This window comes from Aethalodelphis obliquidens, unplaced genomic scaffold (assembly GCF_003676395.1).
Source record: "Aethalodelphis obliquidens isolate GAN/ISIS:26980383/991018 unplaced genomic scaffold, ASM367639v1 scaffold69, whole genome shotgun sequence".
Classification (NCBI taxonomy): domain Eukaryota; kingdom Metazoa; phylum Chordata; class Mammalia; order Artiodactyla; family Delphinidae; genus Aethalodelphis; species Aethalodelphis obliquidens.
The window spans coordinates 3701233-3718223 of NW_020838013.1; the positions used below are offsets into that span (position 1 = coordinate 3701233).

Sequence of the window (16991 nt, forward strand, 5' to 3'; positions counted from 1 at the left end):
AGGAGGGGCCTGCTCCCAGCATGTCAGCGTGTTCCAGCTGTTCGCTGGGCCTGGTGCAGCACACGCGCCCCCCCAAGCCCCCGCCGCACCCCGCTCCTGTCTGCCGAGGCTTCTTCCCGGTCCTCCCCTCTCTCTGACATGAGACGACAGCCTCCTGCCCAAGCGGTCTTAGAAGAAATGAAATCAGGACACAAAAGTGCTTCCCACCCTCCAGGTGGCCTTGCCTGCATCCCCAGAGGAGAGCTGCAGGTCTCCTGTGCCCCTGACTCATTGTTTGCAGCTGGGCTTTTTCACATCTCTTTAACTATCCGGTCTGCTCGGGATCGGCAAAGAGTCTTAAAGCCTACGAGCCAACAGTGTGTGGTGGCGGCCGCTGGTTCCAGCTGATCAGAGCGCGTCCAGCTCTGGTAGGAGGATCTAATGCGGCATCTCTTCTCCCTCCCAGGTGGTGAAGGTGGGTCTGGTCGAAGACTCTCCTTCCACTACAGGTGAGCCTGGGGCCCCTTGGCCTCTACAGGGTGAGGGTGGTGCCTTGCCGTCTCCTTCCTATTCAAACAGGCCAGAAGGCGAAGACTCAGGGGGTCCCAGGCCAAGGCAGAGCTCGAGCCTCGGAGCGAGGCAGTGGCCGGGGCGGAGTGGGGAGCAGGCTGCAGCCGAGACGGGGGCGCCTCGACTCCCTGGCACCAGAGGGTCGGGACAGCTTCCCCTGCCCAACTGTGTCTGTCTGTCCCGCTGGCAGGCGATGGTGATGACTCACCCGTGGTCAGCCTTACCGTGCCCTCCACGTCGCCGCCCTCCAGCTCAGGCCTGAGCCGAGACGCCATGGCCACCCCTCCTTCCTCCCCGTCCATGAGCAGCGCCCTGGCCGTCGTGGGGTAAGCCTGTCGCCGGTTCCTGTCTTTCCTGCCACGTCCTTCCATCGGGGCAGCAGCCCGACTGATTTCCCTGCTGCCACAGCGTGTAGGACGGTGACACTGAGCTTGGAAGGTGGCGGGGGGAGGGAACGAGAGCAGTGGAGCTAGGTCGCTGGCCAAGCAGGTCATCACACAGCTCTGCAAATGCAGGCTCCCGTCTGTCCTGTCTGCCTCACAGGTATAAGGTCGAGTGAGACAAAGGGCAGAGAGGCCCTTGGCAGCCTGTAAAGTGCTGTGCATGTGTCTCGTTGTAGGACTGCCCAGTGTGGTAGAGGGAGTGTGGGCGTGGGCGTCACACACACCCGGATTTGAGTCACGGTTTGTGTTACGTCCACCGTGTTAGCTTGTGTTAAAGAACAGATCACTCAGTGACACCCACGTTGGGAACAGTCGCCGTAGGTGTCGGGACCACCTCGATGGGATTTTGCAGTGAGAGAGGGACGGGACCTGACTCCAAACCCTTGAGCAGCTGGGTTTGCAGTCCAGGAGCAGCGTGGGGGCAGCGGATGGAAAATCACCAGGAGGAACGTCGGGAGTGAGGAGGGGTGTGATTCCGGCTAAACGGACCTGACAGGAGCCTTGCTGGCGACACTCCTGAGGGAAGGTGGAGGGTGCGGAGCCTAATCAGAGATCCAGGGTGACCAGAAATGCGGGCCGGGGGCTTCTTGCAAGAACTGGATTTTCCAAGGAAGTGCACAGGTGGGCCCGGGAAGAGGTGCAGGAGCCTGACTAAAGTTTGGTCAAGCAAAGAATCTTTGTCGCTTGGGCGAGTTACTAAGCCTCATTTCAACTCCGTGAAAGTAAAGGTGAAATAGCCCCGTCGGTCTTGCTGTGAGGCGGAAGCGAGAGCGCGCATTAGTGCCCGGCCCGTGGGGGTGCGGCTCCTTCCAGGCACTCAGTCCGTCCATCACTGAAAGGCTGCCGCGGCCAATGACACAGGCAGGACCCTGTTCCAGAGCCCAGGCTCCTGGGCCCCAGCAGCACCAAAGCCACAGAGAGAGTGCTGTGAACAGTCAGGGAGGGGTGGCTGTGAGGGGGACGGGAATTTCTTTAGGATGTCAAATATCCAAAGTTTAGACCAGGCGGGCAGGGAGGCCTCCGGGAGCTGAGCAGAGCGGGGGTGGGCGGGCGGGCAGTCCCACAGCGGGGCTCAGGGAACAGCCTTCGAGGTGGGAAAGGTCTGAAAGGAGCCCCTGCTCCTTCTTCCTCCCCGTTCCCTTTCTTCTACCCTCACCTTCCTGGTCTTCTGGTGATGGTCCCTATGGAGCAGAGAGGGTAGGCCCTGGCCAGTGGCTTTTCCAGAACCCCCAGTGACAGAATACGAAGTGTTCTCAGGGCGGAGCCCAGACCCCAGCCCTCACCCTCCCTTGCCCTGTCTTCCCCCTTCGCTTCCCATCGAGGGTCTGCCGCTGACTTGCCGAAGTGCATGAAAAGGAGGAAATCCCACCACAGGTCACATTGTGACCTCACGGTCCAGGCTTCCTGGGTGCCTGGGGGCCAGCCTTACCCCGACCTCCTTTCCCATCCAGTTTAAGCTGGGTTTTTAATGGAACCACTGAATCCAGGCAGAAAGAAAGACGTCAGATGACTTTTGTAGCCTATTGTGTCTGGCGCCTCCTTTCAAGAAAACATCAGCTTTTTTTCCCCTTGGAGCTAAAATTATCCCTGAGCTAGAAGCGCCAGAGACGGGAGGAAGCCACAGGCCGGCCTCCGCCCACTGCCCCCGGGGCCGCTCTGGAGCCGCCGCGGTGCTCCCTCGTCTGCCCCACTTAATCTCCCCCACGCTTGGTGGGGTTCTGCCCCGGCTCTGCTCATGAGGGGTGTGCATGTGTGTGTGTGTCCTTGTGTATGTGTGCGCACGTGTGCATACACACACTTTCTCCCTTCGTTGCCTCGTTCCCGTGTGACTTTTTATTCGGTTCCCTCGTGCGGACTCGGGTCTTCACCCTCTCATGGCTGTGTCCTCAGATCAGCCTGATTCTCCACTCCCACACCAGCCAGTGCTGTGAGGCTGGAGGGAACCCGGAGCCACTTAGCGGGCGCCTCCCCCGGCCCCTCCCAGAGCCTGGCAGGGCCCTCTCCACCCCGTCTGCCCTGTGGTCAGGAACTGAGCCCGCTCTCCGGCGTCGCCCCTTCTCCAGGAGCCCCAGCAGCCCATATGGGGACGTGATTGGCCTCCAGGTGGACTACTGGCTGGGCCACCCTGGGGAGCGGAGGAGGGAAGGTGACAAGAGGGACGCCAGCTCCAAGAACACCCTCAAGAGCGTCTTCCGCTCGGTGCAGGTTTCCCGCCTGCCCCACGGTGGGGAGGCCCAGCTTTCCGGCACCATGGCAATGACCGTGGTCACCAAAGAGAAGAACAAGAAAGGTAAGTGACACGTGAGGCCACAGGCCATCAGGGCCACCAGGCCTCCCCGTCTGTCTCGGGGGCTGGGACAGGACGTGCTTCTGGGAGACTGTGGACGAGGACAAAGGCAGCACACGTATCATGTGATCCGGCCTGGGGTCCCGCGGGGGTCCCGCCTCACCTTGTGGGACGAGGCCGTTCCTTCTGTCACAGAGGAGACCTCGCTCCCCAGGGGGTCACTGGTCCCTGCCTGCAGAACATCGGCACCTGAGGGGTGAGGCAGTTTTTGCTGCCATAAAGAAGGGAGGCTTTCTGGCCACCGCCCTCCGGGATGGACGGTGTGACAGGGGAGGACATGTCCCCCTGCCACAGCCCCACGGAGCGGAGCACTTGCACCCAACCCTGGAGGCCACCCAAGCCTTCTGAGCAAAGGGCATGGCTGTTGTTAAGAATCCAGGGGAACGGAGCCCAGCCCAGAGGAGAGGGTGGCTTCAGCACCAGCAGTGGCGGGGGAGCGGGTCCCGTGCACTGGGAAAGTGAGGCAAGAACCGCCACGGCCAGGCCACCGTGGGGACGTCACTCGCTGCTGTCGGTCCCCGTCGGGAAGCCACACAGCTGGCTCTGTGCCTGCAGAAGCCGGCAGGGTGACTCTGGGGCGCTCGCAGCCCCCCAGCCGTCAGGAAGGGGCTTCCTTCACTGCCGGGCCCCGCCTTCCTCCTCTGGGCGCATCCAAAGCGGCTGGGCTTTTCCGTTCATGCCTCTCTGGAAGAGCTCCCCCGGAGGGCGGCCAGGGCCATGCCAGACCCACAGCCAGGAGCCGTCCGGGCACCCAGAGACCTGCCTAGGGCGTCCTGGGGCGGAGCTCACGCAAACCCTGCCGCAGGGCCTCCCCGCGCAGGCGCATGAGCTGGTGGGAAGGAGGCACCCGACAGGGCAGCAGAGCCCCTGCCCCACAGGCTGCCGGAACGTTCGAGCTGGAAGGGACTCGGAGACCGTCTGGCCCTGGGTCCTCGTTATTCAGTGAATATATCGAGGCCCAGGGAGAGCAGGAGCTCGCAGACCCTGATACGTAGCCCGGAGCCAGGGAGCAGGGGAGAGGAGTCGGCTGTCTGCCGTTCACCTCCCTTCCCTTGGGGGGAGAGGGCAGTGGACGGGGGAGAGTGGTGGCCGCTTTTCAGGGGCTGTGACAGGGCGGTTCCTGCTTGCTTTCCAGTTCCCACCATCTTCCTGAGCAAGAAGCCTCGAGAAAAGGAGGTGGATTCTAAGAGCCAGGTCATCGAAGGCATCAGCCGCCTCATCTGCTCTGCCAAGCAGCAGCAGACGATGCTGAGAGGTGTGGGCGGGGGAGGGGGGAGGGGGCAGGGGGGCCGCGGCCCTCCCCAGCGACCCTGGGAAGACGGCCTTAGCAGCCCCGGTCACCCCCTCGCCTCCCCTGTCACCCCCAGTGTCTATCGATGGAGTCGAGTGGAGTGACATCAAGTTCTTCCAGCTGGCAGCCCAGTGGCCCACCCACGTCAAGCACTTTCCAGTGGGACTGTTCAGTGGCAGCAAGGCCACCTGAGGGCACCGTCTCCTGGCTACTCTCCCTCCTGGCACTGCCACCAGCCTCACCGCCTGCAGGCAGGGGGAGGCCAGCAGGCCCAGGCCCAGCGTCCCCTTTCCTGGCCCCGGGGCCTGCATCTCCCTGGCCCGGTCCTGAAGGCCACTGCCACCGGGGACGCTGCTCCCCACCCCCACCCCCCGCCATGCTGGGTCCCATCCGTGGGCAGCCCCCGCCCTCCCTCTCTCCTTTTCCTCCTCTCCCTCTGTTCCAGGCCCAAGGCATGTTGATTTTGCCTTTTGGCGGCCAACGCTGGTCCCTGGAACTGAGTCCTCCGGGCCTTCCTTCGCCTGACTTCCAACCTCTTTCTCCACGTGGCACCAGTTCCCTTCCCGGAAACAGGAAACCCAGGGTCCTGGCCCACAGCAGGGGCTCCAGCCTCCCCCATCTCCCCCAGGATCTCGTTTTCTAAAGCTCAGCTGCCAGATGCCACTCAGCCGGCCCCCCTCTAGTGGGGCCCAGAGCCAAGGCCACTTCCCACTGCTGTGGGCTGACGGGGCACGAACCCTCCCACCCCCTCATCCCAGGACAGCATTTCTGAGGCCACGCGTGGGTTTCTGGGGTGGAGAGGGCTCCGTGGTCTCGCCCGTGCAAGGGTTCACCGCGCCCAGGTCCCCTGTAGGTGCCGCGCGTGTCCCTGAGCGGTTCTTTGGTTGTCCGCCCAGCCAGTCTCTCGGTGGTTCCGTGTGACTCACCTGGGCGCTGGTCCCTGTCCTTGGGTCTCCCCCTGTTGATGGCTCTCCTCCCCAGCCTCCTCCCCCACACCCCCAGCACACCTCCGCCTCTGCCTGCAACTCTGCACCCGGAGAGATGGGAGGCAGCCCCATCCAACGTGTCGTCTGTGGCCCCGGTCCCTGCGGCTCCCTGCTCCCCGTGTCCATCCGTTTCCTTTCGCCGGTCTGTCTTCCCCTCCTCACCTGGAGCCCTGGCCTGGACAGGCCCCGTCCTCCTAGCCAAGCCTCCCTCTCTCCACGGCCTCAGGGGGCCTGAGCCCCTCAGCCCGCACCATCGGCCTTGGCCTTCTCGGGGAGACGCGGAGCGCGTGGGTGGAGCTCCAGCTGCAGCCCTCCCAGCCCGTCAGCGCCTCCGGAGCTTTGCCATGGCCCTCTCACCCCTTCTAGAAGTTTTTGCACAGAACTTCATTTTGAAAAGCGTTTTTCTCATTCTCCATACCTCCCCCAAACTCCTCCAGCCCTTCCCCCGGCTCAGCCCTGCTGTCCAGAGCGTCCCTGGGGCTGTGCTGCTCACTCAGCCGGAGGGAGGGGCGGGGTGGGAGGGACTAAGAGGATGTTGGATTTTTCATTCAATAAACTGGTGATTTCTTACCAACGAGCAAGCCTTAGGCTTCTGCGCCTCTCATTGTGACACAAGATCTGTCCAGCCTCGTCCCCACTTCACGCCGCGGCCACTTCACTCAAAATCAACTGGGGGGACTTCCCTGGAGGTCCAGTGGTTAGGACTCCGCACTCCCACACGGGGGCCCTGGGTTCGATCCCTGGTCAGGGAACTGGGATCCCGCAAGCCGCGTGGTGCAGCCAAAAAGGAAAAAAAATCAACTGGGAACTGGCTGGAAAGAAGCAGTTTCCTGTTTGCTTGGTGATAGAAACAGAGGTGTGAAGGTGTGTTGCCCAGTATGAGGCAAGCCGAGGTCAGGAACAGATGTCAACACCGTTCCCACTCCGAAACCCCATTTTTCTCTGGCACCTGCCGTCCCCAGATCCCACCTCCCAAGGCAATGACACATCGTCGGCAGCTTCCACTCTTCCGACTGGAGATTAGAACTCCGCTTCTCTCCCGCTGCTAGGCTGACGTCCTGCCACGGTTTCAGAAAGTTGGTGAAGTCTGAGGCCCAGGTGGAGGGAGTGAGCTGGGGTCCATCATCAGGCTCGCCTTCCTGTCCGCCCTTAACCTGAGAGGTGACGGTCAGAGCTCCTGCTTCCTGGAAGCCTGGCTCTTCACGCGCTCCCGGGACAGAGGCCTGCACGCCAGTGCCCAGAAGTGGGAGCTTGCGTGCCCCCCCCCGCCCCGCCACCGCCACCGCCTGCAGGACACAGCCCCAGAGGAGCGGACGGCCAGGTGGGGCAGGCTGTCACTGGCTCCCCAAGTCCTGTGGCCAGGTCACCTAACAGAGGGAGGCTCTGGGACCCAGCAGTGCGGCCACCCAGGCTCTCTGGGCCTGGAAAATGGAACCAGTGCCCATCTTCCAAGGGTCAGAGTCTAGTCAGATACCGGAAGTTGTCCCAGAAACGCAGTCTGCACGCGTTACTTCCCGGATGAGGGGTACAAGCCGGCCAGTGAGAGGAAATGCCAGGAGAGAGCGAGGCTGAGGTGGGCTAGACGGGATACAGAGCCAAGGCGCCCACGGAGGCTCCGGCAGGGCAGGGGCCTGGGGACCTGGGCGCTGGTGGGGGGCCCGAGCGGGACGGGCGTGGGACAGGTGGACTCAGGTCCCAGCTCAGAACCGAGAGGGGAAGCAGACGACGGAGAGACGAGCGTGAGGAGGCGTGAGGAGGCGGCGTGAACTCCCTGCCGACCTGACTCCAGCCTCGGCCTCCTGCCCGTGGAGACCAGCACCCTCCCCTGCCCCTGCCCTGGCCCAGGGTCCCTCCCACCTTCTCCAGGGCTTCCTCCTGCTGCGCCCCCTCTCCTGCATCATCGGTTCCCCCACTCCACCAGGTGGTTCACGTCCACGTGCAGACGCGCAGTGATAGCTCCCTGGTTCTAAATCCCCTCTGGCTGCCACACCACGTCTCTGCTCCCCTTACAGCGAAAGTCTTCAAAAGGGGGTGTTGCAATGTAAATAGAAGTGAGAGTTTTCTTTCTTCTGAGAGCAGGGAAAACAAAGGGAACAGCAAACAGGCTAGAGAAGAAACAAAACCTGGCCTGAAAGAGTTAATCACTCCTTGGTTCACTTTCACTGTCACTAATTGGTAGTTGAATAGATTTGTACTTTATAAAGCTAACCTCCCTGACACTACGTAATCTACATTCGGCACCTATCACCCCTAACTCTTACGTGACTTACATCCCGTGCCTCTCACTCCCTAACCTTATTACCACCCCAGCACTCACATTCTGTACGCCCCTGGTAACAAATCGCCCCCTATCGTTTCTGCATTTCAGAAACAGGATCACTGGCTGATAAACCAGAGGCAAACGGACACAGTTACCAGACTGCCAGACCCCAGTTACCAGGCGGCCTGATGCCATCTGTGACTGCTTTGAAATAATGCAAAGGAAAAGAAGAATGCAAGACCTTCACTACTTTGATCCTTATCTTATACCCCGGACTGCAAGCCCCACATATAAAATCTTCCCTGATTCCCAAGGAGGGAGGGCACAATTCTTGAGGCACTAGCCTGCTGTGTCTTCCCTTCTGCCTGGCAGAAAATAAAGCCATCTTTCTCTTCCTCCAAAATCCCTGTCTCCGTACTTCTGTTCAGCCTTGGTGCACAGGGAAGCCGATATTTCGGCAACAGGGGCTGTTCGGGTTCCCTGTCTCCGGTCCTCCCACTCCTCGGGCTCGTTCCTCACTTCCCCATCAGGAGTTAGGAGTTCCTTTGCCAAGGTCACTGATGACGTGGGTTGCCAGGTCCAAGGCTCAGTTTTCTTGTCTGACTGACTAGGAGCATCTGATGCACGTGATCACTCCTCGCTCTGCCTGTAGACGGCGCTCTGCTCTCCCCGCCCCACCCCCGGCCCCTACCCCTCCCCGCCTCTTCTCTGGCTGCTCTTTCTGGGCCTCCCTTGTGTCCTCCTCATCTTCCCGACCTCTGGCCTCCCCTCTCCCCTCACCCAGCCCCAGGGTGGGAGACACTCCCTGTGTTCAGACTTCCCGACTCTGTAGTTGCTGAGGCCGGAATCTTTAAAATCGTCCTCGACTCCCCTCTCTTACACCCAGCATCCAGTCCCCCCTCCTCCCCCGGCAAATCCTATAGGCCTTCCCTTGAAGACAGACCCAGAGCCCTGCAGCTCCTGGCCTCTTTCACTGCTGCTCTCCTCTCTTGTCTGGATGTCATAATAGCCTCCTAATTACCTCTGCTTCCATCTACTCTTCCCGTAGCCTATTCTCCACACAATGGCCAGAGAAAGCCTTTTAAAATGTTAATTAGATCGCGTTAAATTACTGATCCAAACTGTCCAATGGCTTCCCACCCCATTAGGAATATAATCCAAAGACCTCCTCACAACCTCCAGGGCCTACCTGATCTGACCTGCCTGGGGCTGCTTATCTGATCTCTTCTCACTCTACCCCTCACCCACTGGCCTCCTCTGCATTCCTCAGACACACGGTGCACATACTGCCTCAGGGCCTTTGCACGAGCCATCCCGCCCCTGCCCATCCTGCTCCTGCCCCTGGATCCATATGACTTGCTCCCTCACTCTGGTCTCCGCTTAAATGCCACCTCAGAGAGGCCTACCCTGTTCAGCCTCTCTAGAACAGCACCTCCCTTTTCTCTCACCCTTTCGTTTTTCTTATTAGCACTTCTCACTCCTTGGCATTTAATTACTTGTCTCTCCCCACCAGAATGTAAGCTCCAAGAAAACAGGAACTTTATATTTTTTTCCTGCTCTATCCTTGGCACCCAGGATACCACCTGGCTCATCATAGGTGAACAAATACATACTTGCTGACAGAATGAATGAAAAGCCTTTGCGCTGCTGGAACGGATGGGACTCCTCATCCACAGTTGCTACTCAGACCCTTCAAGGCCTCAGCCCCAAAGGACACCTGAGTTTTCTCTTAGGTGTGGAGCAGCAACATAGACTCTTACTCTGAGCAAAGAGGAGGTAGAGGGTTGTTCAGGAATGGTTTCCAGGATTCCAAAGGCGAGGCAGCTCTGGTGGAAGATGCGCCCCAAGACGACTCCCAGGGGCCAGGCCAGAGCACAGCCGCCCACGGGGCCGCCAGAACAGAAATGTTCTTTAAAGGCAAAGGGGTGGCATTTTGGTGCAGAAGGTAGAGGAGCCACTATCTGATCTGCACACCAACTCCGGACTGGTTTTATTTTTTAAATAAATTCATCTATCTATTTGTTTATTTATTTATTTATTTTTGGCTGTGTTAGGTCTTCGTTGCTGCGCGTGGGCTTTCTCTAGTTGCTGCGAGCGGGGGCTACTCTTCGTTGCGGTGCACGGGCTTCTCATTGCGGTGGCTTGTCTTGTTGCGGAGCACAGGCTCTAGAGCGCGCGGGCTTCAGTACTTGTGGCACGCGGGCTCAGTAGTTGTGGCTCATGGGCTGTAGAGCGCGGGCTTCAGTAGTTGTGGTGCACACGGGCTTAGTTGCTCCGTGGCATGTGGGATCTTCCCAGACCAGGGCTCGAACCCGTGTCCCCTGCATTGGCAGGCGGATACTTAACCACTGCGCTGCCAGGGAAGCCCCCAGGTTTTATTTTTTATTTAAATAAACTCTTGGAGAACTCCCGGGAGGTCCACTGGTTAGGACTCCGCGGTTTCACTGCTGAGGGCCTGGGTTCAATCCCTGGTCGGGGAACTAGGATCCCACGAGCCGCCTGGCGTGGCCCATATAAATAGATACATAAATAACCTTTTATTTTAGAATAGTTTTAGACTTACAGAAAAGTTGCAAAGATAGAACCAAGAGTTGCTGTTTACCCCTCACCCAGTTTCCTCTATTGTGTATGTGTTCCATTGGCATGTACATCTATCATAACTAATGATGATGATTAACTAAAGTCCACATTTGACTCAGATTCCTTAGTTTTTCCCTAATGTCTTTTCTCAATTCCAGAATCCCATCCAGGATGCCACACTACGTCTAGTACTTGGGGCTATGACATTCTCTCAGACTTTCCCTATTTGGGGTGACCTTGACAGTGTGGAGGAGTCCTGGTCAGGCATTTTGTAGGATGCCCCTCGACTGGGATTTTCCAGCATGCCATACCAAGGGTACATGCCATCGGCGCGATATCCCCGATGATGTTAACCTTAATCATTTGACTAGTCAGGTGTCACCCTCTTTCCAAACTGTGCTCTTCAGAAGGAAGTTACCAAGCACAGCCCACACTTAGGGAGTGAGGAGTTTTCCCTTCATTACTTGGAATTCTGTACCACAGATTTCAGATCAATGTGTTCAGCTACTGTACTTTCATCACCCACTGCTGTGTCCAAGGACTAAGGGCAGAAATCGCCCTGTCACGGTCACTACGGACATTTTCTTTTAGCCAGGCTGCTGCTGAGTGCTTCCCGTGGTTTACTTCACTGAATTCTTAGAGCAGCCCTAGGAAATTGATTCAGCTGATATTTCCTTTTTTTTTTTTTTTTTTTTTTTTGGGGTACGCAGGGCTCTCCTTTCTTTGGCCTTTCCCGCTGTGGAGCACAGGTTCCAGACGCACAGGCTCAGCGGCCGTGGCTCACGGGCCCAGCTGCTCCGCGGCACGTGGGATCCTCCCGGACCGGGGAACGAACCCGCGTCCCCTGCATCGGCAGGCGGACTCCCAACCACTGCGCCACCAGGGAAGCCCTGATATTTCCTTTTTACCAGGGAGGATGCCAAAGGTCAGAGAGCCTCGCCTCCCAATTCTCAACTCTCATTTCTAACCATTTACTTGACTTGAATACACCCAGCCATCTCGAACCTCATATGACCAATACAGAACTCTCCATGTCCCTTGCTCCTCCCCAGTCTTAGTAAGTAGCACCAGCATCCCTCCTATTACTCAAGCCAGAAACCAATGAGCCAGCCTCTGTCATCTTGGCAACTCCTGTCCATTCTGCCTCGCAAGCGCCTCACTCCCTTGCTAGAGGCCTTCAGTGAGTGGCTTCCTAATGCCTTTGAATACAGCTGCCCAACCCCACGGTCCTTCAGCCAGCACGGTCTCCCCACCCCACCTCTCTAATTTCACTTTGAGTAGCTTCGCCCCCCCCCCCGCCCCCCCAGTGCTCACCACCCTCGGGCCACACCTGAACTTACAGTAATCAGATCCCTCCTCCTCTCTCCACCTTATACGCTCTCCCTGGCCTGCTGAGTGTCCCCGTTTCCTTTAGGATGTAGCCTGCACATCACCTCCTCAGAGAGGTCTTCCCAACTGCTCTGCCCCAAACCCCACTGTTAGTCTCTACCTCGGTCCTTTCTTCAGTCGGGACGTCCACTGTCACCTGCAATAAATGTCTGTACCATGTTAGAAGGAGAGCTTCAGGGAGGGCAGGGACTCAGGCTGCCTCATTGCTGTGTCCCCAGCCCCCATCACTCTGGCACAAGGCAAACGCTCAAAGCCCAGATAAAGGAATGAGCAAGGGGGAAAGTCACTTGTCTGACACACTCAGAGTGGCCAAGAAGGAGCCAGATTTCTAACCCAGGTCATCGGACTCCAGGCCATCTCTCAAGGCCCTGCTCAGATCCCAACTTGCCAACCCTCCATCTGTCCTACATGTATTAAGTTCCTACCGTGGGCCAGTTCCTGTCCTAGGTATGATGACACACGGATGAATCTAGGGCTGGGTCTTTACCTAAACCTATAAGGAGACTCTGAGCCTCGCAGGGGAGACAGACAAACAGACAATTGCCACAGAGCATGAAAGTTTGCTTGGGAGCACACAGGAGGGGCAGCTAAGCCAGTCTGGGAAGGGGTGTACAAGAAGATGTCTCAAAGGAAACGATGACCAACATGACAGGTGTTCTGGTGCGGGAAATAGCAAAACTAGAGATTAGACAGAGTCTGGCCTATTCTGAGACTCACACGTGCTTTAGTGGGGCTGAAAGCAATGGTGAGTGATGGGGCAGAAGAGAAAGGAAGTGGCCAGAGCACTGAGGAGCCTTGTAGGTATTATTGTTACTACGCTGAGCCAGAGCAAGGACTGTGTAATTTATCGTGAGATCAGTGGGAGCCAATAAAGGATTTTAGGCAGAAAAATGAGATGACAGAATTTGTTTATTTTTTATTTATTTAGGTTGTGCCGGGTCTTAGTTGCAGCAGGCAGCTCCTTTAGCTGTGGCTCGAGGGCTCCTTAGTTATGGCTTGCCAGCTCCTTAGTTGCGGCAGGCGGGCTCCTTAGTTGTGGCATGCAAACTCTTAGTTGCGGCATGCTTGTGGGATCTAGTTCCCTGACCAGGGTTCAAACCCGGGCCCCCTGCATTGGGAGCGCAGAGTCCTAACCACTGTGCCATCAGGGAAGTCCCTGAGATGAGAGAATTTAGAAAGATCACCTTGCTACAACATGTTGGAGGAAATAAGAATGAAAAATGAAAACCGGAGGAGTTCGAAGGGTGTGGCAGCAATTTAGAAAAGATGTGATGAAGACATAGACTAAGATAAGGGTAGAAGAGGAGGTGGAGGAAAATGGAGACTTGAGTCCTATTTAAGAGGCAGAATCGAGGTGTAGGTGGCTGGTTAGAAAACTGGGTCGAAGGAGAAAGAGTCGAGGATGGGGACTGGCCGTCTGCTGGGTGAACCGGCCAATGGTGGAACATCCCTGGAGGAGAGTTGGGTGGGAGATGGTGGGTTTAGGGCAAGGTGGGCGTGTGCTATTCAGAGGTGGAGTTGAACATGTAGGTCTGGATGGAGTGCAGGGAAGTTCTCCAGGCTGGATGGAGATTTGAGTACCCTTAGCATGGGGAAAAGCCGATCTCAGGGAGACGGTGAGATGGGTCCTGGCCGGGCTGAGCTCCCTCTGTCCTGACCACACAGGGCACCTCCTGGCAGCACCAAACATCTCAGCACCCGTTATCTTCAGACTCGCCTATTTGCTGCCTTATTTGTTCCTCACTTTCAATCTGAATGTGTTTTCCCTCCAACGACACCCTAAGCAGAGACTGCCCTATATTTCATGTATACACTACATGAAATATAGGGCTCTCCACACACTAGCACAGGGTCTGTCAAATAGTAAACTTGATGATACTAATGATAATAACTACTAGTAATAGTGTCTGTTATGTAGAGGGCATGATATTAAGGTCTTAACTCTGCTACTTTATTCTGTTCTCTTGAGGACCCAACAAGGTAGGTATCAGGAGCCTCATTTTACAGATGAGGAAACAGATGAAGTTGCAGCACATGCCTAAAACTCCCTGGCCAGCAAACGGAGAAATGCAGCTCTGGACGCAGCTGAGTCTGCCCCCAAAGCCTGTGTGCCCTCCCGCTAAGCAGGACACGGACCCTTCCAGTCTGGCTGGGAGGCCACAAGGAAGAGAGGGTGCAGATTTGCCCCGTGGCTGCCAGGACAGGCATCAAAAGCCTCTCAGGGGAGCTCTGAGCAGACTTGATTCTTAGCTCAGTGGCAGAAAAACTGGTAACCACAACCAAAACTGGCACCTTGTGTTCAAGGTGAAACAGCTCCTCAGGAAGTGGTGAGCTGCCCGTCACGGTCACGGAGGAGGGGTTGCGTGAGACACGGTCTTTAAGGAACCTCCAATCTTGAGCGCTTATGGGTGAACCTGCTCATGTTTCTCTTTTTCTTGGCTGTGCCATGCAGCATGCAGGATCTTAGTTCCCCGACCAGGGGTCGAACCCGTGGCCCCTGCAGTGGAAGCGTGGAGTCTTAACCACTGGACCGCCAGGGACGTCCCGACCTGCTGATGTTTCAAGGAGGATGATATGCTTGGGAAAAGCACCCACCCCCACCCCCACTTCAAAGAAAAGGCAGGAAGCTAGCCAAAGGGAAAAGATTGACTTAAGAAAGCAGATTTCAGTGCTTCCAAGGATCCAAGGGGAAGGGGTGGGAGCAGTGGGAGTGATTTTCAGGGAGAAAACAATGTTGAAGTAGCGAGAACAACTTCTGCAGACATGGGACAGGCGGAGGCAAGCTGATGAGCTCCGTGGAAAATGGCGTAAGAATCACCATTGGGCATGGACTCCTTCCTTTCTTCTCCATTAACTGAGCACCCATCAGCAGCCTGGCACCAGACCAGCAGCTGCGGGGTGGGGGGTCGGGGAGCGGGGAACAGAGCAGGGTGAAGTAACAGTCCCTTCCCTTGGGAGAGCACAGCGTAATCCTCAGAGACAAGATAAAAAGCCGAGTGGCTAAAAAGATTGAACACATGCAAGGTTACGAACTGAAAGCAAGATAAGAGCCTGAGAACCCGGCAGGGAAGGCCCAGCCTTCCCTCTGCGTGGCACACAGGGAGAAGCAGGGCCAGATGCCTAAAGAGAACCACAAAGAAACCACGGAAGCCTAAGGCTAGCAGAAAAGCTGGAACAGGAACCCAGCAAAAATCATAAAAGGAGATTGAAAAATCTTCTCTCCGTTTACCTGGAAAAAGGTGATAAAAGGAATGTGCTCCTTTATTAGATGGAGAGAGAGCACAAGGTTAGAAAGCCCGGGCTTTGTGTTTGAGCCCGAGTATGTGTGGTGTGCACGCATGTACGTGGGCCTGTAAACCCATGCACGTGGAGGTGTGAGTGTGGCACATGGGCGTTCAGTGCCCCTGGGTGAACCTGCCTGAGGCTGTGTGTTGAGGGTGCGTGCGTCTGTGCTTCGTGTGGCTGTGAACAAGCAACATGGCCTCGGTCCTCTTGACCTCTACTCTATGGGGTCAGTCTCCCTTACACACTGGGACAAAATGATGTGGACTCTGGATTGGAGAAGGACACAGTGGTCACCTCGTGCAGCTGCCTTCCCCTCTTTGGGTCTCACTTTCCATACTTGTAAAACAAGGACATTGAAGCACTGGCTTTCAACCCAGGGAGCACATCATGGGCACCACTGAAGTTTCAAAATAATAAGAGATGCCCAGGACCCACTCTGGCACTACTGAATCCCAATCTCTAGGAGAGCCTTCTAACAAAGTTCCTTCCCAAGAGGTTCTGAAACCTAGCCTTGGTAAGCACAGCAAAGGTGCCCTGGGCTCCAGATTCCATCTCCTCCCCATGAACTTGACAGCGAGCTGGGCGTGCATTCATGGTATGATGGAGTCTGTTTGCACAAAGGCAGGCTTATCACACCGCAGCCAGTGCAACTGTGGGAAATAGGGCCGCCGTGTAGGCTAAAGACCTCGAATGCAAAAGACTCCAACCTTTAGGATCCTGGATGAAAACTGACTCGATGAAACTAACAAAGATAAACACAAGCTCTGGACTGAGGCAAACAAAGTAAATCCTGGATGAAAACTGACTCGATGAAACTAACAAAGATAAACACAAGCTCTGGACTGAGGCAAACAAAGTAATGGGCAGACACAAGAACCTGGTAACAGCAGGTGCTTCGGGGGAAGGCAGCTGCATGACTGAGGACAGTGGTCAGTGAGAAGGAGCTGCATCTCTCACTGTAACTTGTATATGCCTTTTGAATGTTGCATCATGTGAATGTATCAACTGTCTTTAAAAATCACTGGGAGGGACTTCCCTCGCCTTCCTGTGGTTAAGACTCTGAGCTTCCAATGCAGGGGGTGCAGTTTGATCCCTGGCAGGGGAACTAAGAGTCCACATGCTGTGTGGTGCAGCCAAAAAAAAAAAAAAAAAAATCCCTGGGAAAATATCACTGGCAGAAGCACAGAATCGGCAGAAGAACCTGGCTGGATATAAGTGGGATGCATGCAATCTAGGGTTTTAGCTGACAAGCTTACCCTGAGCAGACACCGTACCATGGCTGTCAAAGTCAACCTTTCAGCTTCACGGTGGACAGGTGGTGTGCTCCTTAGCGGGGGACTCTCCCTCTGTGATCTGTGCAGTTCACTCCCTGTCTGTACCCCTGCGCCCTGGACTGAGCACCACATTCGGAGTACTGTCTGGACTGACATGCTAAGCCACACCCAGAAAAGAGAAATCGGGAGGGGGAAGGGTCAGAAACTGCACAGGAGTGGGTAAAGGGACCCAGATTGTCAGCCCAGGCGGGGGGAACACTGTATGGGGCACCATCACTGTCTCCAAATATCTTCATTGGCAAAAGGGAGCAGACTGTCCTTCCTGAGGACAGAGCTTCAGTTTGGTGTGGGCAGGCACTGTGGGCAGGTCCTTTGGGGGCTAAGGAAAAGCTTGCTAACTTTTAGAGCCATCTCACAGCAGAAGGTAGTGGGCTCCCTGTCATAGGACATACTTGAGCTGGCGGGGTGCCGGACCATCTCTCTGTCAGAGATCATGCCGAGGGGATTCTCACATCCACAAGGACACTGAACCGGGTACAGTCTGAGTCTGAACCCACCCTGACTCATGAGGAACGCCCCAGGCCCCT

General features: G+C 56.5%; 1 protein-coding gene across 3 annotated transcripts in view; it reads left to right on the forward strand.

Moving 5' to 3' along the window:
- Positions 1-6197, forward strand: part of PACS1 (phosphofurin acidic cluster sorting protein 1) — a 141575-nt gene extending 135378 nt beyond the window's left edge. For all 3 annotated transcript variants that reach the window (XM_027090110.1, XM_027090113.1, XM_027090111.1), the window contains exons 20-24: positions 446-488; positions 740-875; positions 3056-3282; positions 4475-4594; positions 4707-6197. In XM_027090110.1, the coding sequence (XP_026945911.1) occupies positions 446-488; positions 740-875; positions 3056-3282; positions 4475-4594; positions 4707-4822 (642 nt within the window). In that variant the 3' untranslated portion in view covers positions 4823-6197. The remainder of the gene's footprint in view (positions 1-445; positions 489-739; positions 876-3055; positions 3283-4474; positions 4595-4706) is intronic.
- Positions 6198-16991: the final 10794 nt, after the last annotated feature.